The 19,847-nt window shown below is 46.9% G+C and overlaps 1 protein-coding gene across 5 annotated transcripts in view; it reads right to left on the bottom strand.

Annotated features, from left to right (window-relative positions):
- Window positions 1-1,111: 1,111 nt before the first annotated feature.
- The window catches only part of LBR (lamin B receptor), an 806,934-nt gene continuing 788,198 nt past the window's right edge, over window positions 1,112-19,847 (bottom strand). For all 5 annotated transcript variants that reach the window (XM_085610386.1, XM_085610387.1, XM_085610389.1 and 2 more), the window contains exon 14: window positions 1,112-5,123. In XM_085610386.1, the coding sequence (XP_085466512.1) occupies window positions 4,963-5,123 (161 nt within the window). In that variant the 3' untranslated portion in view covers window positions 1,112-4,962. The remainder of the gene's footprint in view (window positions 5,124-19,847) is intronic.

Raw genomic sequence — 19,847 nt, 5'->3', positions numbered from 1 at the left:
CCCCACGGGCTCCCAACCCGTGAGGCTGCAGTTGCCGGCGGCACACGCACTCCCGCAGGGGGCGCCGGTCTCGGGCAGCGGCATCCAGGTCCTCGAGCATGACAGCCCATGGACTCCAAGACTCGTCCAGCCAATCGGGCTCTCTGCCCCGCACAAGGCACCGATCCGTTGTTGAACTACCTGGATTATCCTCATCGCCGACACGGGAGGGTTCCCCCAAGATTGACTCAGACCTCTCCCATACTCCTACCCTTTGAGGTTCTACTGAGCTAGGAATTATCAGCGCTGTGTCTCGAGCACACTGTGCTTGCCGTGTATTTTAAAGATGAATTGGGGAAACGCACGCATGAAGAGCTGTTTACAATTAAAACAAGAACAGACACTCACAGCGTACCTCGGACAGCGAGCCACACGCACCGCAGCCGGCCACCGATGGGGCTGCTGAGCAGCTGAAAGAAAATAGTGCTCACTGAGTATAGAAGACCGAAGGTGTAACGCCGCAAGTAAAAGATCCAGTCCCGGTGGGCAGGGCCAAAAGTGGACAGGGTAGCAACAAGGAGGGACTAAAAAGCCTCCTTAATAATAGAATGCCAGCGTCTAGCCTAAGATATGACGCAAGCCAATGGGAAGAGGGGGCGGAATTCAAGTCCCCTTCCCAAACCGTATCGACTTCAAGAAGCCCTCGCATGGCGAGAGCAGCGCATGCGCGCTGCTAACGCCAGGCCAAACCTAAAAAGGAATCGAGAAGACATTTTGGACGGCATCCTTTGTTTCTAAAAGACAACAAAGGTGCAGCACATACTGCTGCTATAAAAATAAAGCCAACTTATGAGTAATTATAGAAGCGCATTTTCAAACCTTTTACTGTGCAAAATGGGGAGGTGTATTGAGAAAATTAGAGCTATTATGGTGGAAAACAAAAATGCGACTCCATGACTGCTTCAAGTTCTGTGCCCATCAAACCCATTAATGAAATGCAACATTGCTTTATGTTAACAGACAGTACATAATCAATGAAAATGAATACACATTATCCACCACAGTTGGCATAAAGGAGAAAAACCTTTTGCTTCATTCAAACAGAAATTGAGATTTGTTTGATAATGACGAATTTGGTTGTTGTAAGCAATTTATTTTGAAAATGCTGGCCTGGCAAACAAAATTTACAAATGTTTATTCTTTTAGTCAATTAAGTTTGTCATTTATGCATCGAGTTTCAATACTTATGAAAAAAAGGAATTCAAATTTACATTTATTGCTTTTACAATCACACGTTAAACTCCAAAAATTGCATGGGAACAACCCTGAAAAATGTGGGATATTTACAATTTATTGTAAAAGCCTTGTACAGAAGTTAAAGTAAGGACATTAAAATATTCTAGAAAGTTAGTTACAATAGATATTCAGTCAAACTAATTAGGAGTAATTAAATATGATAACATCCCACCATTAAAGCTATGTTGTTTCTTTGCCAATTAATCTTTACTGAGAATATAGAATTGAGGTAGCAACGCCAAACTCAAGCTTTGGATTAAAAATGACTGCCTATATTTCTAGTCACACTTCGCAAAAACATATGTAAACTGATATGCATATGAATTCATAGTAGTAGTACTTTACATAACCAAAGTACAAACTAACAGCCCTCTAAAAAATGTGTATTTTTTGGAAGGACTTTAGTCCTAAAAAGCAAATGCATACCTCGTAAAAACAATGTACAGCCAATGCTTAAAAAATTACAAAAATATACACTGTAAGGAATATTACATCTTTCAAATGAATAGTTTAATATTCGAAAATGTAACACTCCACATAAATGTATTGTGTGAAATAACATAAAAGTTATATACATAACGATTCAACATTTATATTGAATGGAAACTATCTCATTAACGATCAAACAAAATCGATGACAAAAACATTAAAATACGATTGTTTGAAAAGGCTAAGAGCATGGCTATAAAAACAAATGTATTAAAAAGCTACACAATCCACATCACTTATTTATTTTTTACATAAAATAGCTTTAAGATTTCAGTGCTAGTGTGATTTTTTTTCTTTTTTACTATTTTTCATTTAAAACAAATCCTTGTGTAGGTAATTTACTTTCTAATTCATATACCAGCCATGCTGGCTAAGTTAACATTTAGAAGTCAAAACATTCTGGAGTCCAAACCCAGAAAATAGAATAAACATATTGTTGGGGTAGCTGGATTGAGCACAGTTTCTGGGGACATATTCACTGAACTATTTCCCATACATCTGTGCAGTACTCAACAGATAATAGAAAATAAAATCTTCAGTAATGGGAATGAGAGACAAAGGAAACTGAATTTAAAGCCACTTTAAGTTGTATTATGAAACATATAGACTTGTTTCTATATCTGTTGGACAGGTGCACTCCTACCACTGCATTTTTGGTAGAGTGCTTTTAATGGTCAGGGAAGAAAAGAAGGTGTTCATTTGAAATGACAGCTCTGAATAGACATTTTAGGACCACAACAGAATATTTAGTGGATACAATGACTGATCGATGATACAGACCATCTGATTTTAGGTGGAAAACTATTTTAGGCTTAGCATATGTTTTAACAAAATACTTAAACAAAGGGAGGAAATCACTTACTTGAGTAAATATTTGTCTACAAAAGCGAATTATTTATGAAAAAGAACTCCAGCAATTACAGTCAATCACAAACAATTGTATTACAGAAGTTTACAAATCTAAGTTTAGGGAATGCAGTGCGAATTTGTTTTACCTAATTTGCGACTCGGATTCAAGAGTCTGAGTCAAGTGAATAATGGGAAGATCAAATACAGGGACATAGGGCCAGATGTACAAAGCCTTTTCGCAGTCACAAACGGCCAGAGTCACAGAACTGGCCCGTTTGCGATAGCAAAAAGGATTTTTCATATGTATCAAACCGAATTGCGATTCTGCAACACGTTACCTAATCGGAATTTGGGTTTGTGACCAAATACGGATTCAGTATTTTGAATATACGCCCTAAATAACCCCCCTCTGGGACTGCAAATTAGAATACTATGTATTAATGTTTTGCAACAGAATTCAGGTCGCAAAACAATAACTTTTATCACCTCCTCTAAGGAGAGGGTAAGCCACTCGCAAACGGGAAGGGGTCCGCTGACCTCTGCAAGCCACCGTCACTGTGATGGCTGCTATTCCTAGTGGGTCGCAATTAGCGACCTTCCTAATCAATATTAATGAGGTAGGTTGAATTGCGGGTAATTAGGAATCAGTAATTTGTAGACAGACTTATCAGTATATCGATCGGTTTGCAATTGAGCACTCTGGTCGCAAAAATACCGATTGCAAAATACAACTGGTATTTTGTGACCAGAGTTGAGTACATCTGGCCCACAGATGGGGAGCATTTACCTCATAGTATATTGATAAAACAGGACGTGTCCCTATCATATAAAGTGCACTGTCTGGTCTGCACAATGGCGTATCTTTAACTGGGTGTACCCAGCGCAGAGCAGGCACTGCTCCTATTACAGTTAATGCTGTGCGCTAGTGCAGATGTAAACTTACACCCATCCTGGGACAGCGCATAAGTGGAAGGAGGATAGTTTGTTTGAAGTAGCCAGTCCGTCATTCACTATGCAGGTGGGAATGTGGTCTGCTTTTGAAAGGGAACAAAGACCTCCTCTACAGACAGATGCAGAGTGGGTACACTTGCCCGTAAGGGAATGTCACTCTCAAGGAACATCCTCATCCTATTCACCACTTCTTTGTGACACTTAGTAAGTGTGCCTTCTAATAGCTCCTTTGCCTTTGTACCCATGTCTATAATATGGTGCAGGTACAGTGTTCCCTCATTTGATTTGCATGGGTCCAAACCCCCATGGAAATAAAGGAAGCCCCACCTTCCCTCCTTGAAGATCACATTGGCGCACATATTCACCAATGTGATATGTCATACAGAAGTGGCTGTTTAAGCATCTGCAGGCACTATTGTAGTACCGAAGTGCACCAGGTCTCAGAAATCGTGCCACTGAATCGAGACACTGTATGCAATACAGCCCAATGACAATAGGGCTACGTATTCCTTTGCAGAGGAAACGGTTTCATGAACATGAATTAGTTACCAATCTGAGCACTGCATTCAGCACAGAAATTCCTAATTCTGATACAGTTTAGAAGTGATCACAATGATCACCTTCGAAACTTCTACAAATAAACTGCACCGGCTAAAGGCAATTCATAGAGATATTTGTAGACACCTATGAACAAAGCTACAAGGAGCCAACACTATTAGTGGACATAAAGTGCCTGCCCTGAAGAAGTGGCTTACCCAGACCCTTTAGTTGTTGAAGCAGACCTTTTGCAGGAGAAATAGCAAAGGTAGTAGGTAAAAAACACAACACAAAAACACCAACTATCAAAAAACGAAATGCGTCCTTCGTATACATGAGCTTAAAACGGCTGGCCTGTTTTTGGTTTCTTCATTTTGTTGGTAAAGGAAATGAGATTAACTCTTAAAGGACTTGCGATGAAGATGTGCTGTGCAACTCCTAAAGTATCACAAACTAGATACTGTTTACACCTCACAGTTGTCAATAGTTGCCAACAGAATGGATTGGGGAAGGATATAAGCATTAATCGATAGGGCAAACAACCTAGCATTTTTATGATGGAAGTGAAAGGTAAACAATGAAATCCAGTAACTTTGTTGACAAGTACGTTTAAGAAACCAAACTGTGCACTTGACAACACTTAATGTGTTCAATTACAAGTAACGCTGCCAATAAGTGAGTTAAGACATTATAAAGACGATATTAAATGCAAAAAGGTATTCAAATGCCATTTTAGATTTTGCTATACTTAGTAAAAAATGTGTTGCTACATCCAGATACATTTATATAATGAAATAGTTTCATTTCTGTCTAGAAAAGAACCAGGTATGGTACTGCTTGTATGGGAAGGTCTGGAGTAGATCAGTAGAGATAGGGAACTATGCGATACCGCACACGTTGACAGTACTTTTCCCATGCCACACCATATTTTTTCTTGCACTGTCGCTCATCACGGGCTTCACGATGGACAAGTAAGCAGATAAAATATATAACATAGAAGTATGGCAAAATGCTATTGAAACCTGCACAAGAGACAAAGGAAAAGTTAAAAATAGGATTATTTTGGGAAATAATCATTGACATAAAGACTGAATTTCGATTAAGTATTAAAGTTTTCAATACGGATATTAGAGCTGCTGACAGTAAATACCAATACAATTTATGTTCAATAAAGCGATTATCAAGAAACATTTACAATAGCTGAGGATATCACTAACACAATGCTCTGTAGAAATATCAATAGAATAATTACGGAAACAAGCAAGGGCAAAGCTAACAGGGGCCGCCTTTACAATGCAAGTGCGGAGATATTGGCTTTGCCGTTAAATTTATTATTTTACTTCCGAAATGGATGTCATACATGTTTGAACTGTAAACTAAAACATCCAAAATGGCACGGGGTGTGCACATGGTGGCCACCTTGGAAAGCTTTTATCCATAACAAGGTAACTGATGTGTATTTCCACATGTCGTGACATCTTACACCATTATGTGTAAATGCACAAGTTACTACTTGTGTAACGATATAGCTGTAAGAGACATTAGTTAGTGCTAGATTCCTTACCTTAGAATATTCCCCAGGCGTCAGTCTGGATCCGGAAAGTTTTCTGCTTACCAGTACCCCTGCGCGTCAGTAGGTGGCGCCGTGAAGCCCCGCACTCGTCACTGGCGTCGTGCCCGCCGGGACGACGTCACGGAGGCTACTTAGGCGTCACCCGTGCGTGCTGACGTCAGTTTTGTACACAACATTCCGCGGCGAAACGCAGAGTCATGTGAGAAACTGACCTTTGGTGGATAAAACTAGGGCCCTAAAAGGGGATGACCTTAACCCTAGTAATCAGTTCGCAGAACGGGTAGGATGGGTTGGGCGGTAAGGAATCTATCACTAACTAATGTCTCTTACAGATATATCGTTACACAAGTAGTAACTTGTGCATCTGAAAGAGACACGTTAGTGATAGATTCCTTACCTTAGAACAGATACCCCAGCAATACCAACCCCGGTGGTGGGGCTGCGAACAAGATTACACCAGAAAGTCACGGAGCACAGAACGGCCAAAGAAGCCGTCTCTCCGGAACTGGCTGTCAAGGCAGTAGTGCTTGGTAAACGTGTGCTGCGAGGCCCACGTAGCTGCCTGACAAATATCCTGCAAGTGGACACCGCGTCCCAAGGCACTAGTGGCTGCAGTAGCCCTGGTCGAATGGCCACGCAGACCCACAGGAGGCTCCTTCTTGGCCAAGGAGTAACATGCTTTGATGCACAGAACGACTCACCTGGAGACGGTCCGTTTGTGCACCGCCCGACCTCTTTAGGGGCCCACGTAGCCAACAAAGAGCTGATCATCCTCCCGGAACTACTGTGTACACTGCAGATAGAATGCAAGCGCACGTTTAGGGTCCAGACGGTGGAGCCGCTCCTCTTCCCGTGAAGGATGCGGAGGCGGAAAAAAGGTGGGCAAAGTGATGGTCTGCCCGATGTGGAAGGGCGTGACAACCTTTGGCAAGAAAGAAGGATTTGTCCTCAGAGCCACCTTGTCCAGATGAACAGAAAGGAAAGGAGGTTTGGAAGAAAGAGCCTGGAGCTCACTCACTCTCCTGGCAGAGGTGATAGCTACCAGGAAAGTCGTCTTGAGAGTAAGAAGACGTAAGGGACAGTTATGAAGGGGCTCAAAGGGAGCACACATCAGAAAAGTCAAGACAAGATTCAAGTCCCACTGAGGCATTATGAAGGGCACAGGTGGGAACGTATGCGTAATGCCCTTAAGAAAACGGTTAACAACCGGGGACTTCAAAAGAGAAGGTTGATCAGGAAGCCGTAGGAAGGCAGAGATAGCCGAAAGATAACCTTTAAGAGTGCCCAGAGCAGAGCCCTGCTGCGCCAAAGAAAGAAGGAACAGGAGAACCTTAGAAAGAGGGGCAGAAAGGGGATCCACAGTCTTAGCTGTGCACCATGCCACAAATCTGTTCCACCTACAGGCGTACACCATTTTAGTGGAGGGACGCCTGGCTGCCAAGATGACATCACAGACTTCAGGAGGAAGATCGAAAGGCGTCAACTGTCGCCGCTCAATCTCCAAGCATGGAGGCGGAGGCTGGACAGGTTCGGGTGGAGGACCGTCCCATGCTGCTGCGACAGAAGATCCCCCCGAAGAGGCAGACGGATCGGGAGATCGATGCTCATACTGAGTAGCTCGGGATACCATACTCTTCGAGCTCAGTCCGGAGCCACAAGAATAACTTGGGCCCGTTCGCGCCTGATCTTCTTCAGCACTCTGGGCAGAAGTGGTACAGGTGGAAAGGCGTACAACAGACCGCAGCTCCGCTCGAGACGAAAAGCATCTCAGAGCGAGTGCCGCCTTGGAAATTCCAACGTGCAGAACTGATGACATTGCGCGTTCTCTTCGGTGGCGAATAGATTTAACCAAGGCTCTCCCCATCGCAGAAAGAGACCTTGCGCCACGTCCAAGTTCAGACGCCACTCGTGAATCACCATGCACCGGCGGCTGAGTTCGTCCGCCCTGGCGTTCAGAGAACCTGCCAGGTGCTGAACCACCAAGGTAATGCCTTGAGGTCCCAGCCACGTCCAGAGGCTCAGAGCCTCCTGACAAAGGGTCCACGACCCCACTCTGCCTTGTTTGTTGCAATACCACATGGCAGTGGTGTTGTCCGTGAACACCTGCACTACACTTCCCCGGACAGAGGGTAGGAATGCCTTCAGTGCAAGCCGGATCGCCCGCAGCTCCAGAAGGTTGATTTGGAGCCTGGACTCCGCCGGAGACCAGAGGCCTCTGATCTCCGCCTCTCCCATGTGGCCCCTAGCCCAGGAGGGACGCATCCGTCACTACTGTGTGCTCCGGTTGGGGAAGGGAGAGGGATCTGCCATTGACCCAATTGCGATTTGTGAACCACCACTGCAATTGCCGCGTAGTGCCCTCTGAGATCTGGACATGACCGGACAGGTTGCCCTGATGCTGCGCCCACTGGAATTTCAGGTCCCACTGCAGAGCCCGCATATGCCATCTAGCATGCGGCACCAGCAGGATGAAGGAGGCCATCAGGCCCAGAAGCCGGAGGGACATCCTGACTGAATTCCGGGATAGAGCCTGAAAGAACGGAACCATAGCCTGAATATCCCGGGCTCGCTGTTCGGGAGGATAAACCCGAAACAGCGTTGAATCCAGAAACGCTCCGATAAAAGGGAGCTTCTGAGAGGGACTCAGGTGCGACTTCGGCACATTGTTGGAGAACCCCAGCAGATGCAGGAGGTCGGCCGTTGTCTGGAGGTGGGAGACAACTGCCTGGGGTGAACCCGCCTTCAACAGCCAGTCGTCGAGGTAGGAGAAGACTGACACCCCTGACCTGCGTAGATGAGCTGAGACCACCGTCATCACCTTCGTAGACACCCGAGGGGCGCTGGTAAGGCCGAAGGGGAGCACGGCAAACTGAAAATGCTCCTGGCCTACCGTGAACCGCATGTAACGCCGGTGGGCCGGCAGGACGGGAATGTGAAAATAAGCATCCTGCAAGTCCAACGCTACCATCCAGTCTCCAGAGTCCAGGGCAGACAGGACCTGAGCTAGAGTCAGCATCTCGAACTTCTCCTTCCTGAGGAAGCGATTGACGTCCCGGAGGTCCAAGATGGGGCGCAGGCCCGCCTTGTCCTTCTTGGGGACCAGGAAGTAGTGGGAATAGCAACCCCTCCCTACTTCCTGATTGGGAACGTACTCGATGGCCCCCTTGGCCAGGAGGCCGTGACTTCCTGACGGAGAAGAGCCCAATGATCCCCCGACATGCGGTGTTACCGAGGTGGCATGGCTGGAGGGGAGGACAGAAAGGGGAGTGAGTAACCTTGGCAGATTATCTGCAGCACTCACTTGTCCGACGTAATCTCACGCCACTGGCGTGGGGTGCCCCCTGAAGCTTGGATTAGGAAGGTTTTGAGGCGGAAGCAGTGGGGGTGGAAGTGGACTGCCCCGCACGCTGGTTACCAGACCCGCCCCTGCGGAACCCACGTCCGCGGCCTCGCTGAGGCTGGTTCTGCACAGGCTTGCTGGAAGAGCGCACCTGGGTACACCTGTCCTGGCCACGAAAAGAACGAAACCCCGTTGTGGCAGGAGTTTTCGAGGAAAGACCCAAAGACTTGGCCGTGGCACGAGAGTCTTTAAAGCACTCCAGGGCATTGTCAGCCTTATCACCAAGGAGGCAGGAGCCATCGAAGGACATGCCCATGAGTGAGCTCTGGACATCGGGTCAGAAGCCAGTGGAACTCAACAAGGCGTGGCGCCGCAACGTCACCGTCGTGGAAATCGCCCTGCCCAACAAATCAGCGGTGTCCAAACCACACCGGATGGTAAATTTCGCCGTATCCTTGGCCTCCACAATTGCTTGGGAAAGGACAGCTTGGACCTCCTCAGAGCACTGAGGCAGAACCTCTGCCACCGAATACCACACTGCGTGGGAGTAACGGCCCAATAAGCAGGTGGTATTAACCGATCTCAACCCCAAAATGGCTGAGAAGAAAACAACCTCTTGCCATATTGGTCCAGCCTCTTAGAGTCCTTGTCCGGCGGAGCCGAGGGAAAGGCACTCTGCGATGTCGAGGCCTGAATGAACCGGCTCTCAGGTGTGGGGTGAGTGGTCAAGAAGGCGGGATCACCAGGCGCCGGGCGGTGACGCCTAGCGACGTTCTTATCCACCGGCGCCCCCGAGGCCGGCCGCAACCAAGTTCCCAAGACGACTACGGTAAGGGACTCATTGAAAGGGAGCAGAGGCTCCAACGACGTACACGCCGTCTGGAGCACCTCCGTAAGGAGGTTGGTCTTAAGGGCCACCGTAAGGAGGTCAAGATGGAGAGCCTCCGCGACTCGACGCAGCACCATAGTGTAGGAAGCGCCCTCCTACATAGTAGGCGGAGGCGAGGCAAACCCCGGGTTAGAAGACACATCAAGTTCACCCGCGTCTTGAAGGTCATTCACCCAATCCTGCTGGGAGTCACACTGCCGCGCAAGGGGGTCCTCTGAACCGTCCCAGTCCTCAACCAGCTCCGGGGTAGAAGGAGACGGTCGCGGCGGCAGGACCGGAGACGGAGAGGGGGCCAGCGGCGCCCGGTGCGGCGCCGGCCGGGGCCGAACCGGTGCCCCATCCCAATGAGGATCCCAGGTCGGAACGAAATGGTCCGAGAACCGAGGCAGGGGCGGGATAAACGGCACCCAGTGCGGCGCCTGTGGCGGAGCCCGGGGCGGCGCTGGGGCCGGAGCCAAGGGCAGCGCCGGGGCCAGCGGCGTGGCACCTTGTGGCGCCGGGGCCGTAGCAGCGGACGCTGGATCCAGTGGCTCCGGGGCTGGCGCCGGATGCGGTGCTGCTGGGTCAACAGGATCTGGACACGGGGCCTGCCGGCACGAGCCCGAGGCCTAAACAGGCAGTCCAAGGCAGCAAGGAACTCTTGTCGCTGTTCGGGAGTCGCCGACGGACCCTGGTAGAGCGGGTAGGCCGCGGGACTCCCAGGCTCCAGAGGAGTCGCAAGGGCTCCCCCACGTCCGCCTCCGGGAAGCGACGGGGGGACGTCGGAGAGCGAACACACTTCTTCTTCTTCTTATGGCATCGCTTATCGGAATCTGAAGGTGAAGACTTAGAGTCTGAGGAGCGACGGCTGCGGTCCCGCGAACGGCCCCTAGACCCGGAGCGCCGGACCTCCAGCAACTTCCGGCGCCGCTCCCGCAATACCTTCGGGCCATGGCACGGCAGTCCCGGGAGTCGTGATCGGTCTCCAGGCAGTAGAGGCAGACATCATGGGGGTCCGCCACCGACATATTACGGTGGCACGACCCGCAAGACTTAAAGCCGGGCATCCCTACGTGCACCAGGAGACAAGAGGAGAAGACAAAAAGTCTCTAAAAGTGGTCAAAAATTGACCGAGGTATGTGCTCAATCCGTGCTTTCGGCGCGGAAAAAGAAAGAACTGACATCAGCGCCCATGGGCGGCGCCTAAGTGAAATGAAAAGTGTGGCTTATATAGCGCATCTGTCACTCCTAACGAAGTCTCCTGGCGCTGTAGATAACTAAGATCGACTATAACAGTGTAAAAACTAAATCAGGGCCGAAGAGCAGACATCTGATATTCCAAAGATCCAACTCTTTAGGGCCCTTCTGAACGGCTCTTCCTGTTCCGTCGCTCTCAGTTCCTTTGGCAGACTATTCCACGCCTTTGCACCCAAGACCGTTGCTGATTTCCCTCCTTTAGTTGACAATTTGAAACCAGATACTGTAAGTAGATTTGCAGAGCTAGATCTAAGTGTCCTTGTTGTAATATATGGTTTGAATCTTGTGGAAAGATAAGCAGGACCCAAACAGCGAAATGCTCTGAAAGTTGTCAACAGTAGTTTGAACAAAATTCTTTTGTGAATCGGAAGCCAATGCAAAGTTTTCAAAGCGGCAGAGGCAGACGCTCTACGAGGAAGCCCTAGAACCAATCTGGCCGCTGCATGCTGAACTACTTTAAGTTTCCTCAGGGTAGCTTTATTCATCCCTGCCAGGAGGCTATTACAGTAGTCTAGCCGCGATAGTATAAGAGCTACTGTTACCGTTTTCCAATGTTTTAATGAGGCCAAAACAAGTCCCTGTTAGCTTTAGAACATGAGGTTTAAAAGAAAGAGAAGAGTCAAACCATACTCCCAGATTTTTTGCAACCTCTACCGTTGAAGGGGTGGTTGCGGTGTCATCTGGCATCTAAGGATCGGTGAATCCTTATGTTGGAAAAAGTTATTTTTTCCAATTGGAAGGATTTCTGTTTTAACAGTATTACAGCAGAGGTGGTTATTTTTCATCCATTTGATGACTGCCGTAAAACATGCCTTAAAGTTTTCTTCGGCTTTCGTAGATTTCTCTTCCAATGACAGAATCAGTTGGGTATCGTCAGCATAGGATGTAATTTCGATCCCAAAAGTCGAGATCAATGAAATAAGTGGAGCCATATATATATTAAATAGAAGAGGACTAAGAGAGGCCCCCTGTGGGACACCCGTAATAACGGTGCATTCTGACGATAGAAAGGAGCCCAAAGAGACAACCTGCTTTCTATTTGACAGGAAAGATGTAATCCATGCCAGTGCAAGGTCAGAAATGCCACAAGATCTCAATCTGGCAAGCAGGATATCATGCGAGATGGTATCAAAAGCGGTATCAAAAGCGGCAGACAGATCCAAAAGGATCAGGACTGCCTTCCTGCCACTATCCGTTTGGCGGGGATGAAAAATAGATGTAGACTCAGAAAAACTAGAGAGTTGTTTGTAGACTATTCTCTCTGTGATCTCACCCAAAATTGGTAGCAGGGATATAGGCCTATAATTAGATAAATTAGATGGATCATCATTCTGTTTTTTCTTAAGGGGCTTCACGATAGCAAATTTCCATTCTTCTGGTACTATGCCCAAGGCTAGGGAGGAGTTCACTGTTTTATTAATCACATCAATGATATGGTGAAGGAAAGTCGGGGGACATGAGTCCAGTGGAGAACCTGATTTACAGGCTAATATTGCCTCTTTCGTTTGAGCTAATGAGGCAGTTTCCATCAGAGAAATCCTGAGGTCTATAAGTCTCGAAGTTCCTTTGAATGCTCTTAATTTTATTTTCAAAGTAGAGAGCAATTTCGTTACAAAGCGTAAGGGACGGAGGGATCTCGGAGTGTAAAGCTTTAGGATCTGTGAAAGATTTTACGATTTTAAATATTTCTTTCTGATTATGCTTTGCCATAATGATTTGATTGTGGAAATATTATTGTTTAGCTATTTTAATAGCCAAATTATATTGTTTCCTAAATGGTTTAAAAATTTGCAGATTAGTTACTTCATATCCCCTTCGTCATTTGCGTTCAAGTTGCTTACAATGCAAATGAAGATCCGCCAGTTCTTATGAGAACCAGGGATCATTGTGGCTTTTCCTTTTGGTCGTATGAATACCGCACTTAGGAGGATCTAATTTGTTCCCTATAGATGTTAACCAATTATGGAACCTGAGCGAGTCCTCTCCCGGTTCCCCCATGAGTGTTGGAACCGTGTCTTGGGCTATTGCTATTAAGGTGGGATTGGAGACTAATGACTGCCATTTCCGCCTGTGTACACTCGTATTGTTACTCGTGACTACACCGGCCTTTTTAGAAATTGGAAAGGCAAAAGGGATAAAGCTATGATCAGACCACACTTGTGGAATTGGATTTCCTATCTGAAGTGACATAAGTTTGGTGCAGACCGCATCCAGCGTATGCCCTGCTCTATGTGTTTGTCCCTGAGCCACTTTTTTCAGGCCGAGTAGGGTGACCGTTTCCAGGAGAGATGAAACTCCTGGGCTGTTATCACATTCCAAATGTAGGTTAACATCTCCGAGCAGTGAAAAATTCGAATATCTAAGCACTGCCTCGCTAAGAGCATCTCCTAAGATTCAAGGAAGAGATTGCAGTTACCTGGAGGCCGATATAGCAAGGCAGATATAGCAAGGCCCCAGAGAAGGAAAAGGAGTTGTTTATGGTGCAACAAAAGCCCATATTTTCTACTCCTTTTAGCCCTTGCAAGGTAAAGGTCTTCCATTGTAAGATCTCTCTATGTATAATAGCTACTCCCCCTCCCCTGCCATCCTCTCTGTCTTTCCTACACATAGTGAAATTAGGGGGCAACGCAACCGCTATATCTGGATTACAGTCTTCCTTTAACCAGGTTTCCGTAATACATAGGAAGTCCAATTCATTAGCCTTCATGACGTCGTCCCAGCGTGCACGACGCCAGTGATGGGCGCGGAGCCACACGGCGCCACCTACTGGCACGCAGGGGTACTGCTAAGCAGAAAACTTTCCGGATCCAGATTGACGCCTGGGGAATATTCTAAGGTAAGGAATCTATCACTAACGTGTCTCTTTCAGATCTTGAAAATTAGGTCCAGAAGTAGCTAAATATAGAGGACATGATAATACTGTCTGTTCCTTGTACTTGGCCAAATCTGCTTTTCAAGTTACAAAATCCATAATCTCTTCCATTTTAAAGCATGCAATGTACTTAACAGTGGGTTGGAAGGATTTTGAGCGAATGTTGGAATCAATATGGACTAATTAACATGTAAGTCCGAAATTATCTCTTTTTTAAAATTTTTTATCTGTTTATTGTTTTGCAAATTTTACAGCTTACAGACAAGCACCAGGATTCGATTAACATTGACCATATCATAAAGTAGTAGGCTATAACAGAGGAGTCATACCGTGAAACCTGGGGACCTCTCACCGACAGTCAATGGTTTCAATGACCAAGTGGTAATAATACGAACCCCAGTACGATACACAATATCATGCTTTGGTATGATAGGTCCAGTGGTATAGTGCACAGAGTCCACTCAAATTCGTCAGGATACTTGCGGGTACAGATAATAAAAGAGAACATAAACAGGGGGGCAGAACGTCAAGAACCCCCAGCAACCAAGAACAGCAGCAGAGTCCGACCTGCAAACGTATATCTCACATTATGTCCCCAGTCCCACCGCCCCCCCTCCCCCACAAAGCACCCCCCAAACGAGCAGTCCCACTCAGGAAACCCGGCATTGCCCACCCTGGGCATCAGGCATTACGCAGCTGACTACTTGGCAGGCTAACAGACCGCATGTACCTATTCAGCAATCTCCGGGGACACCCCTCCCCCCTGGGCAGTGTGTCTCTCCACCGTGTCCCCCTCAATCCGTGTCAAGGCCTGCAGGAGACCGTCCCACTGTGCCGTGATAGGTGTCCTCCGAAGTCCCAGTATTTCCTCTCTCAGGAGAGCTATGCCTTCAGCCTTGGCCCATGCCTGGAGTGAAAACCACCATGCCCGTGTGTGTGGTGGATCCGGTGCCTTCCAGTGTTTAGTGAGTAGTAACCCCAAGTTGAGGAAACGGGAGGTGACGTCCATAGCTGGCTTTCTGCCGAATAGGTGTAGTAGGTAGACGGGCCACTCAAACGGTATGGTACGGCCTGTGCATATATGCAGCGCCTCGTGGACTGACTCCCAATATGTGCGCAGCTTGCGGCAACTCCACAGCATGTGCACCAGCCCAGCCCCCAACTCCGCGCAGCGGGGGCAAGCCGTGTCCATGCGATGGAAGTATCTATTAATCAGTTCGCGTGTGAGGTACGCCCTGTGGAGTATAAACAGCTGTATCTGGCGGAACCGCATATTGCGGGGTATGCGTGTTGGGCTCTGTAGCATCTTGTCCCACTCCCTGTCATCTAGTGTCCTCCAAGTCCGAAATTATCTCATGATCACTTTATCCTTCTGAAAATCATGTGTGGTCCATGGGCGCATACAGCCAGGATCTCGCAAACTCTGCATGCAGATGTGATCCCAAACTGGAAAGTGGCTTTCAATTACATATGTGAGAACCTTTATGAATTGGTTCTAAAGGAGAACCCATAATATTTGAGAAGATAACATTAAGTTCCAAGCGAAGGGGTAAGGTTTCCCTATCGATTGGGGAGAGAGGAGGAAGGATTTTCTTTGTTTCCTGTAGGAAGTTCTTACCTACTGGGATTCTGAAAAAAAAGAGGTTTGTGAAGGACATGTTCTATAAGCAGCAATGACTGTAAGATGCACCTTTATGAAGAAAAAATGCAACCCTTGTTGGCCAAATAGAGCAGTATATGAATCTTTCTGGCATTTCATTGGGTAAATGTTGTTCTGATTGTACTAAATGAAGAAATATTTTAATTTAAAGGAACAGAATGCCCTAGTGGAATGGCATTTGGCCTCTACTAGAATGTCCATAAAAGCTTGTGGAAGGCTTAAATGACCATAATGGATGTGTTGAGGATCCAAGATCCCACATTCAGTGATGGTAGGTTGGTATGTAGAAAATTACCCCTGAACTAGTGATGATCTGTGAATCGCTGAGGTCTGTGACTAATCTATCAAAAGGGCTTTTCCCTTTGACCCTGGTTGATAGTACATGAGGGTGTAGCTGGGCATTGTTTTTTTTCCCGGCATTTGCAACGAGATATCACTGAGGGAAGACCCACTCAAAGAACACTTCATTGCTTATGACACACATGAGTCTCTTGCAAAAACGTCCAGAGGTAACGTGCCTCTTCATTTGGTTCTGCATTGAATCGAACGGCAGTGATTTAGAGATTCCTGGTAAGTAGCTATTTCTAAATAGTCATAGCCACCCAAATATAAAACCTCAATCTGGTGCCTCCCTACTTGTCCAGGTAGTATATCATTGTTTTGCTGTCCATTTGAGAAAGCGGAGAGTTTGTCCGGAAAACCAGGAGAACAAACTTGCAAGAAAGACTAATTACTTTGAGTTCCAGAAGGCTGATGTGGTAGAACATTTCTTTCTAAGACAAAGTGGTCTGAATTTGAAGATGGTCCAGTTAAAATCCTATCCTGTTTAAGAAGAACCCGTCACTAGTATTTGGGTGAGAACAACCTTGTGAAAAGGAATTCCCTTTAACAGACTGCACTTTCACTGGAACAACAGGATAACCATCAGAATACCTGTTCTTTTAAATGCAGATGACGCAGTTCTAATCTCACAAACAGCAATTGGCCTCTAGAAACTTGTAAATGGTTTTAATAGATTTATGCCAAATCCGAGTTTAAAAGCACATCATCAGAAATCATTCATTTTAATCTACGGTACAAAAAATACCAAAACAAAATCTTTTTATATTGGCGAGATCCCAATCACTAACGTTTTATATTTTAATTATCTAAGTTTCCTGTTTGAAGCTAATTTGTCATGGGGTGGCATGATCAACCAGAGATTACAGAAAATAGGAGTAGGTTGTGAATCTATGTTTAGATTTACAAAAAATTAGGGCACATGCCAATTAAAGGGAAGGTCCAGCTATATAAATCCAAATGTCTGGCCGTGGGAACATATGGAGCTGGCATGTGAGGTCATGAAGCTCCACCTACTATGCAGGCCTTCGACAACAAGTTCCTCTATCGGATACTGGCCATCCCTAAATCGACCCCAAGTTTTCTCTCCCACAGTGAACTGGGTATGGGTATTTGGAAGACAAAGTTAAAATGCCCCCCGTTTTACTGAGGGTTAAAATATAGTGTACCCCACAAGAGACATTCTGAGTGACTGTCTGAACTTAAACCAATATGAACTCTATCCCTTGGCTGGCATTTATCAGCAAAAGCTTTAATGATAAGGATGTAGTTAAGGAACAATTTATCATGATGAGTGAAGAGCTTAGAATTGCAAGGGCAAGCCATTGAACTTCAGTTCTTAACTACTTGCCAATTTCCACAATGCCTGGGATAGAGCAGTATCTAATCTGGGGGGAAAAAACAGAACAACAGATTTTACCTCACAAGGCTCAGGTTACATTCGATTCATAATTTTGTTGCTTTCCCTAACTCCGGCTCCTGGTTTGAATCTCTTCTGGGCTGCCCATGTAATAATTCCGTGCCCCAAACGAAAGTACATTTTATGTTTTTTGCACTTTATATAGCAGCTTGAGAAGTCGCTTCTTACAACCACTTTTAAAGCCCAAGCTTTATGCAGTCCCAGTTCCAGGCAAAGTCTAAGTGTCCAGACGGTAGAAGAGTGACGTGGTTTCAGGCTTTAGTCTTGTCCCATGACAAATCTGAAGAGCCACCCACAGGTAAGCCCTTAGGCACCCAGGGAAAGGGTTGCAACGACTCAGTGGTACTCACAGCAGAGGAACTGGACAGAGGGGATGATACTCCAATGTCCTTTGTCCAGTTTTGCGCAAGAGTAGGAGCCAAGGGCTCCCAGAACTAGTTCCAATTGGAGTATGCAAGGAGGGCACCAAATGTGCCCTTCAAAGCGGTCTGCTGGCACTGGCAACCACCCCCACCCCCGCCCAGTACGCTAAGTCCTGTCTGGGAGGTGTACACACCTCACTGGGACAGGAAACCTATTGTTATACCTTTCCCTGCTCGAACTTGGCTCAGCAGCAGGAGTGCAGAATCATGTCTGTGGTCTGGAGCTTGCTGTCAGACCCTGAAAGGCTGTAACTGGAAGTACAGGGGGTACCCTATGGGAGCCCCCAGTACATGGGATCATACTTCCAACTCTGGAATCAGATTTGGGGTATGATTCCAACATGCTTTATACCAAACATGACCAGGTTCGTGCAGCCTCTATATAGTTAGACATCTCGTAATGACTGATGTCCAGTATATGTATTAAACGGCTGACCACACTTACAAAGCCTGGAGAATTGAATCCGGGCTTTGTAGGAATATTCTGCTCATGCAGTTTTGCCCTCACAGTTATTAACAAGCACCCTGCCTTCAGGACTGAAAGGCCTACCAGAGGGGTGACATAGGTTTTAGGTGTGGTGACCGTAGCTATATAAGAAAACGTATATCTGTTGTGAGGGGTGCTAGCACTCACTCACACAGGTTGCAATGGCAGGCCTGTAGTCACATTTTAACTGTTCTCTCATGGGTGGCACAATACAAGCTGCAGCCCATGGGAGACCCCTGGTGTACCTATGCCCTGGGCACTTTAGTATCATATGCTAGGGACTTACAAGGGTTCACCAGTTGCCAATTGCGGTTGTACAACACTACTTACCATGGCCACTTTAGGGAGGAAGCACAGTGGCTGGGATCCTGATTAGCAGAATCCTAGTCAGACTAGTCACAAAAATATACTGACACCAGCAAAAAGTGGGGGTAACCGTGAAAGCCGATCCTACTTTCCTACAGAACAAGTACCAGGTAAGGTTCAGGTAAGTGACAAAGTTGCACCACCATCGGCACTGTGGCGGCTGGGTGCAGAGGTCAAACTTGGTATCTGGTACCAATGTTATTCAAAGACAAAAGGGGGCAATCGAAATGGTACTACTTACAGGTAGGCAGCACGGTTTGGTAAACCAGTCTCCAGGGGTTAAGGTAAGCACGGGGGGGGGGGGGGGGGGGGGCACAAGGCAGCACAAAACTTAAACCTCCAGCGGCACAGGGGCGCCTGTGTGCAAAGTGTGAAAATACAGAATCGGGCACATGCAACTCGGGCTGTGGGCGTCGGGTGCAGAGGTTGTCAGTTTTGAGGTTCCGCAGGCAGAGCTTTGGTTTTTAAAGTTGTTTTTCTTTTAGACAGGTCCGCTGTCCACGGGAGATCAGGAGTCTTTATGGGGGCAGGCAGTCCTCCCAGGGTTTTGGAGGTTGCTGGCATGCAGGGCGGGTCGTGGGAGCTGCAAAGTTCGAAGTTCGCAGACAGGCTGGCAGGGCTGGGACCTAGTCAGTGGCTAGAGCTTCTTGTCATGCAGGGATCGGCTCTTCTTTGTACTCTTCTTCGTAGGTCGTCGGTAATCTGAGGATTAAGGTTCAGGGGTGTCCCTAAATATTAATTTTAGGGACATTACAGGGTTCAGAAGGTAGTAGCCAATTGTCTACTTACCTTTAGGGTGCCTACACTCTTTGTATGTCCACTTCTAGTTAGGGGGCATATCCCCAAGTCTATTGGCTAGAGCCTTCCAAACCAATATGGAGGATTCTCAAAGGAGGGGGTCACTTCACCTCATGGCACTTTATGGGTGGCCCTGGTTGAGGGAGCAAATACAAGGAGATGATGGACAGAGCATTGAAACTTTTCAGACACTCACCTCTAGTCACAGATCTGGGTTGAATCCATCATCATTCTTTAGCTCACTTCACCACCCGAGTACAGACCCAGCCATATGCAAATCAGTCTTGACCCTGTTTCTCATGGGAACAGTCCAGCCCGAACTGCCAAGCCAGGTCTTCCCTGGA

Source organism: Triturus cristatus, chromosome 6 (genome assembly GCF_964204655.1).
Source record: "Triturus cristatus chromosome 6, aTriCri1.1, whole genome shotgun sequence".
In the NCBI taxonomy this organism is placed as follows: Eukaryota; Metazoa; Chordata; class Amphibia; order Caudata; family Salamandridae; genus Triturus; species Triturus cristatus.
The sequence above is the reverse complement of the archived record's forward strand: the minus strand, read 5'-3'. Positions and strand labels throughout refer to the sequence as shown.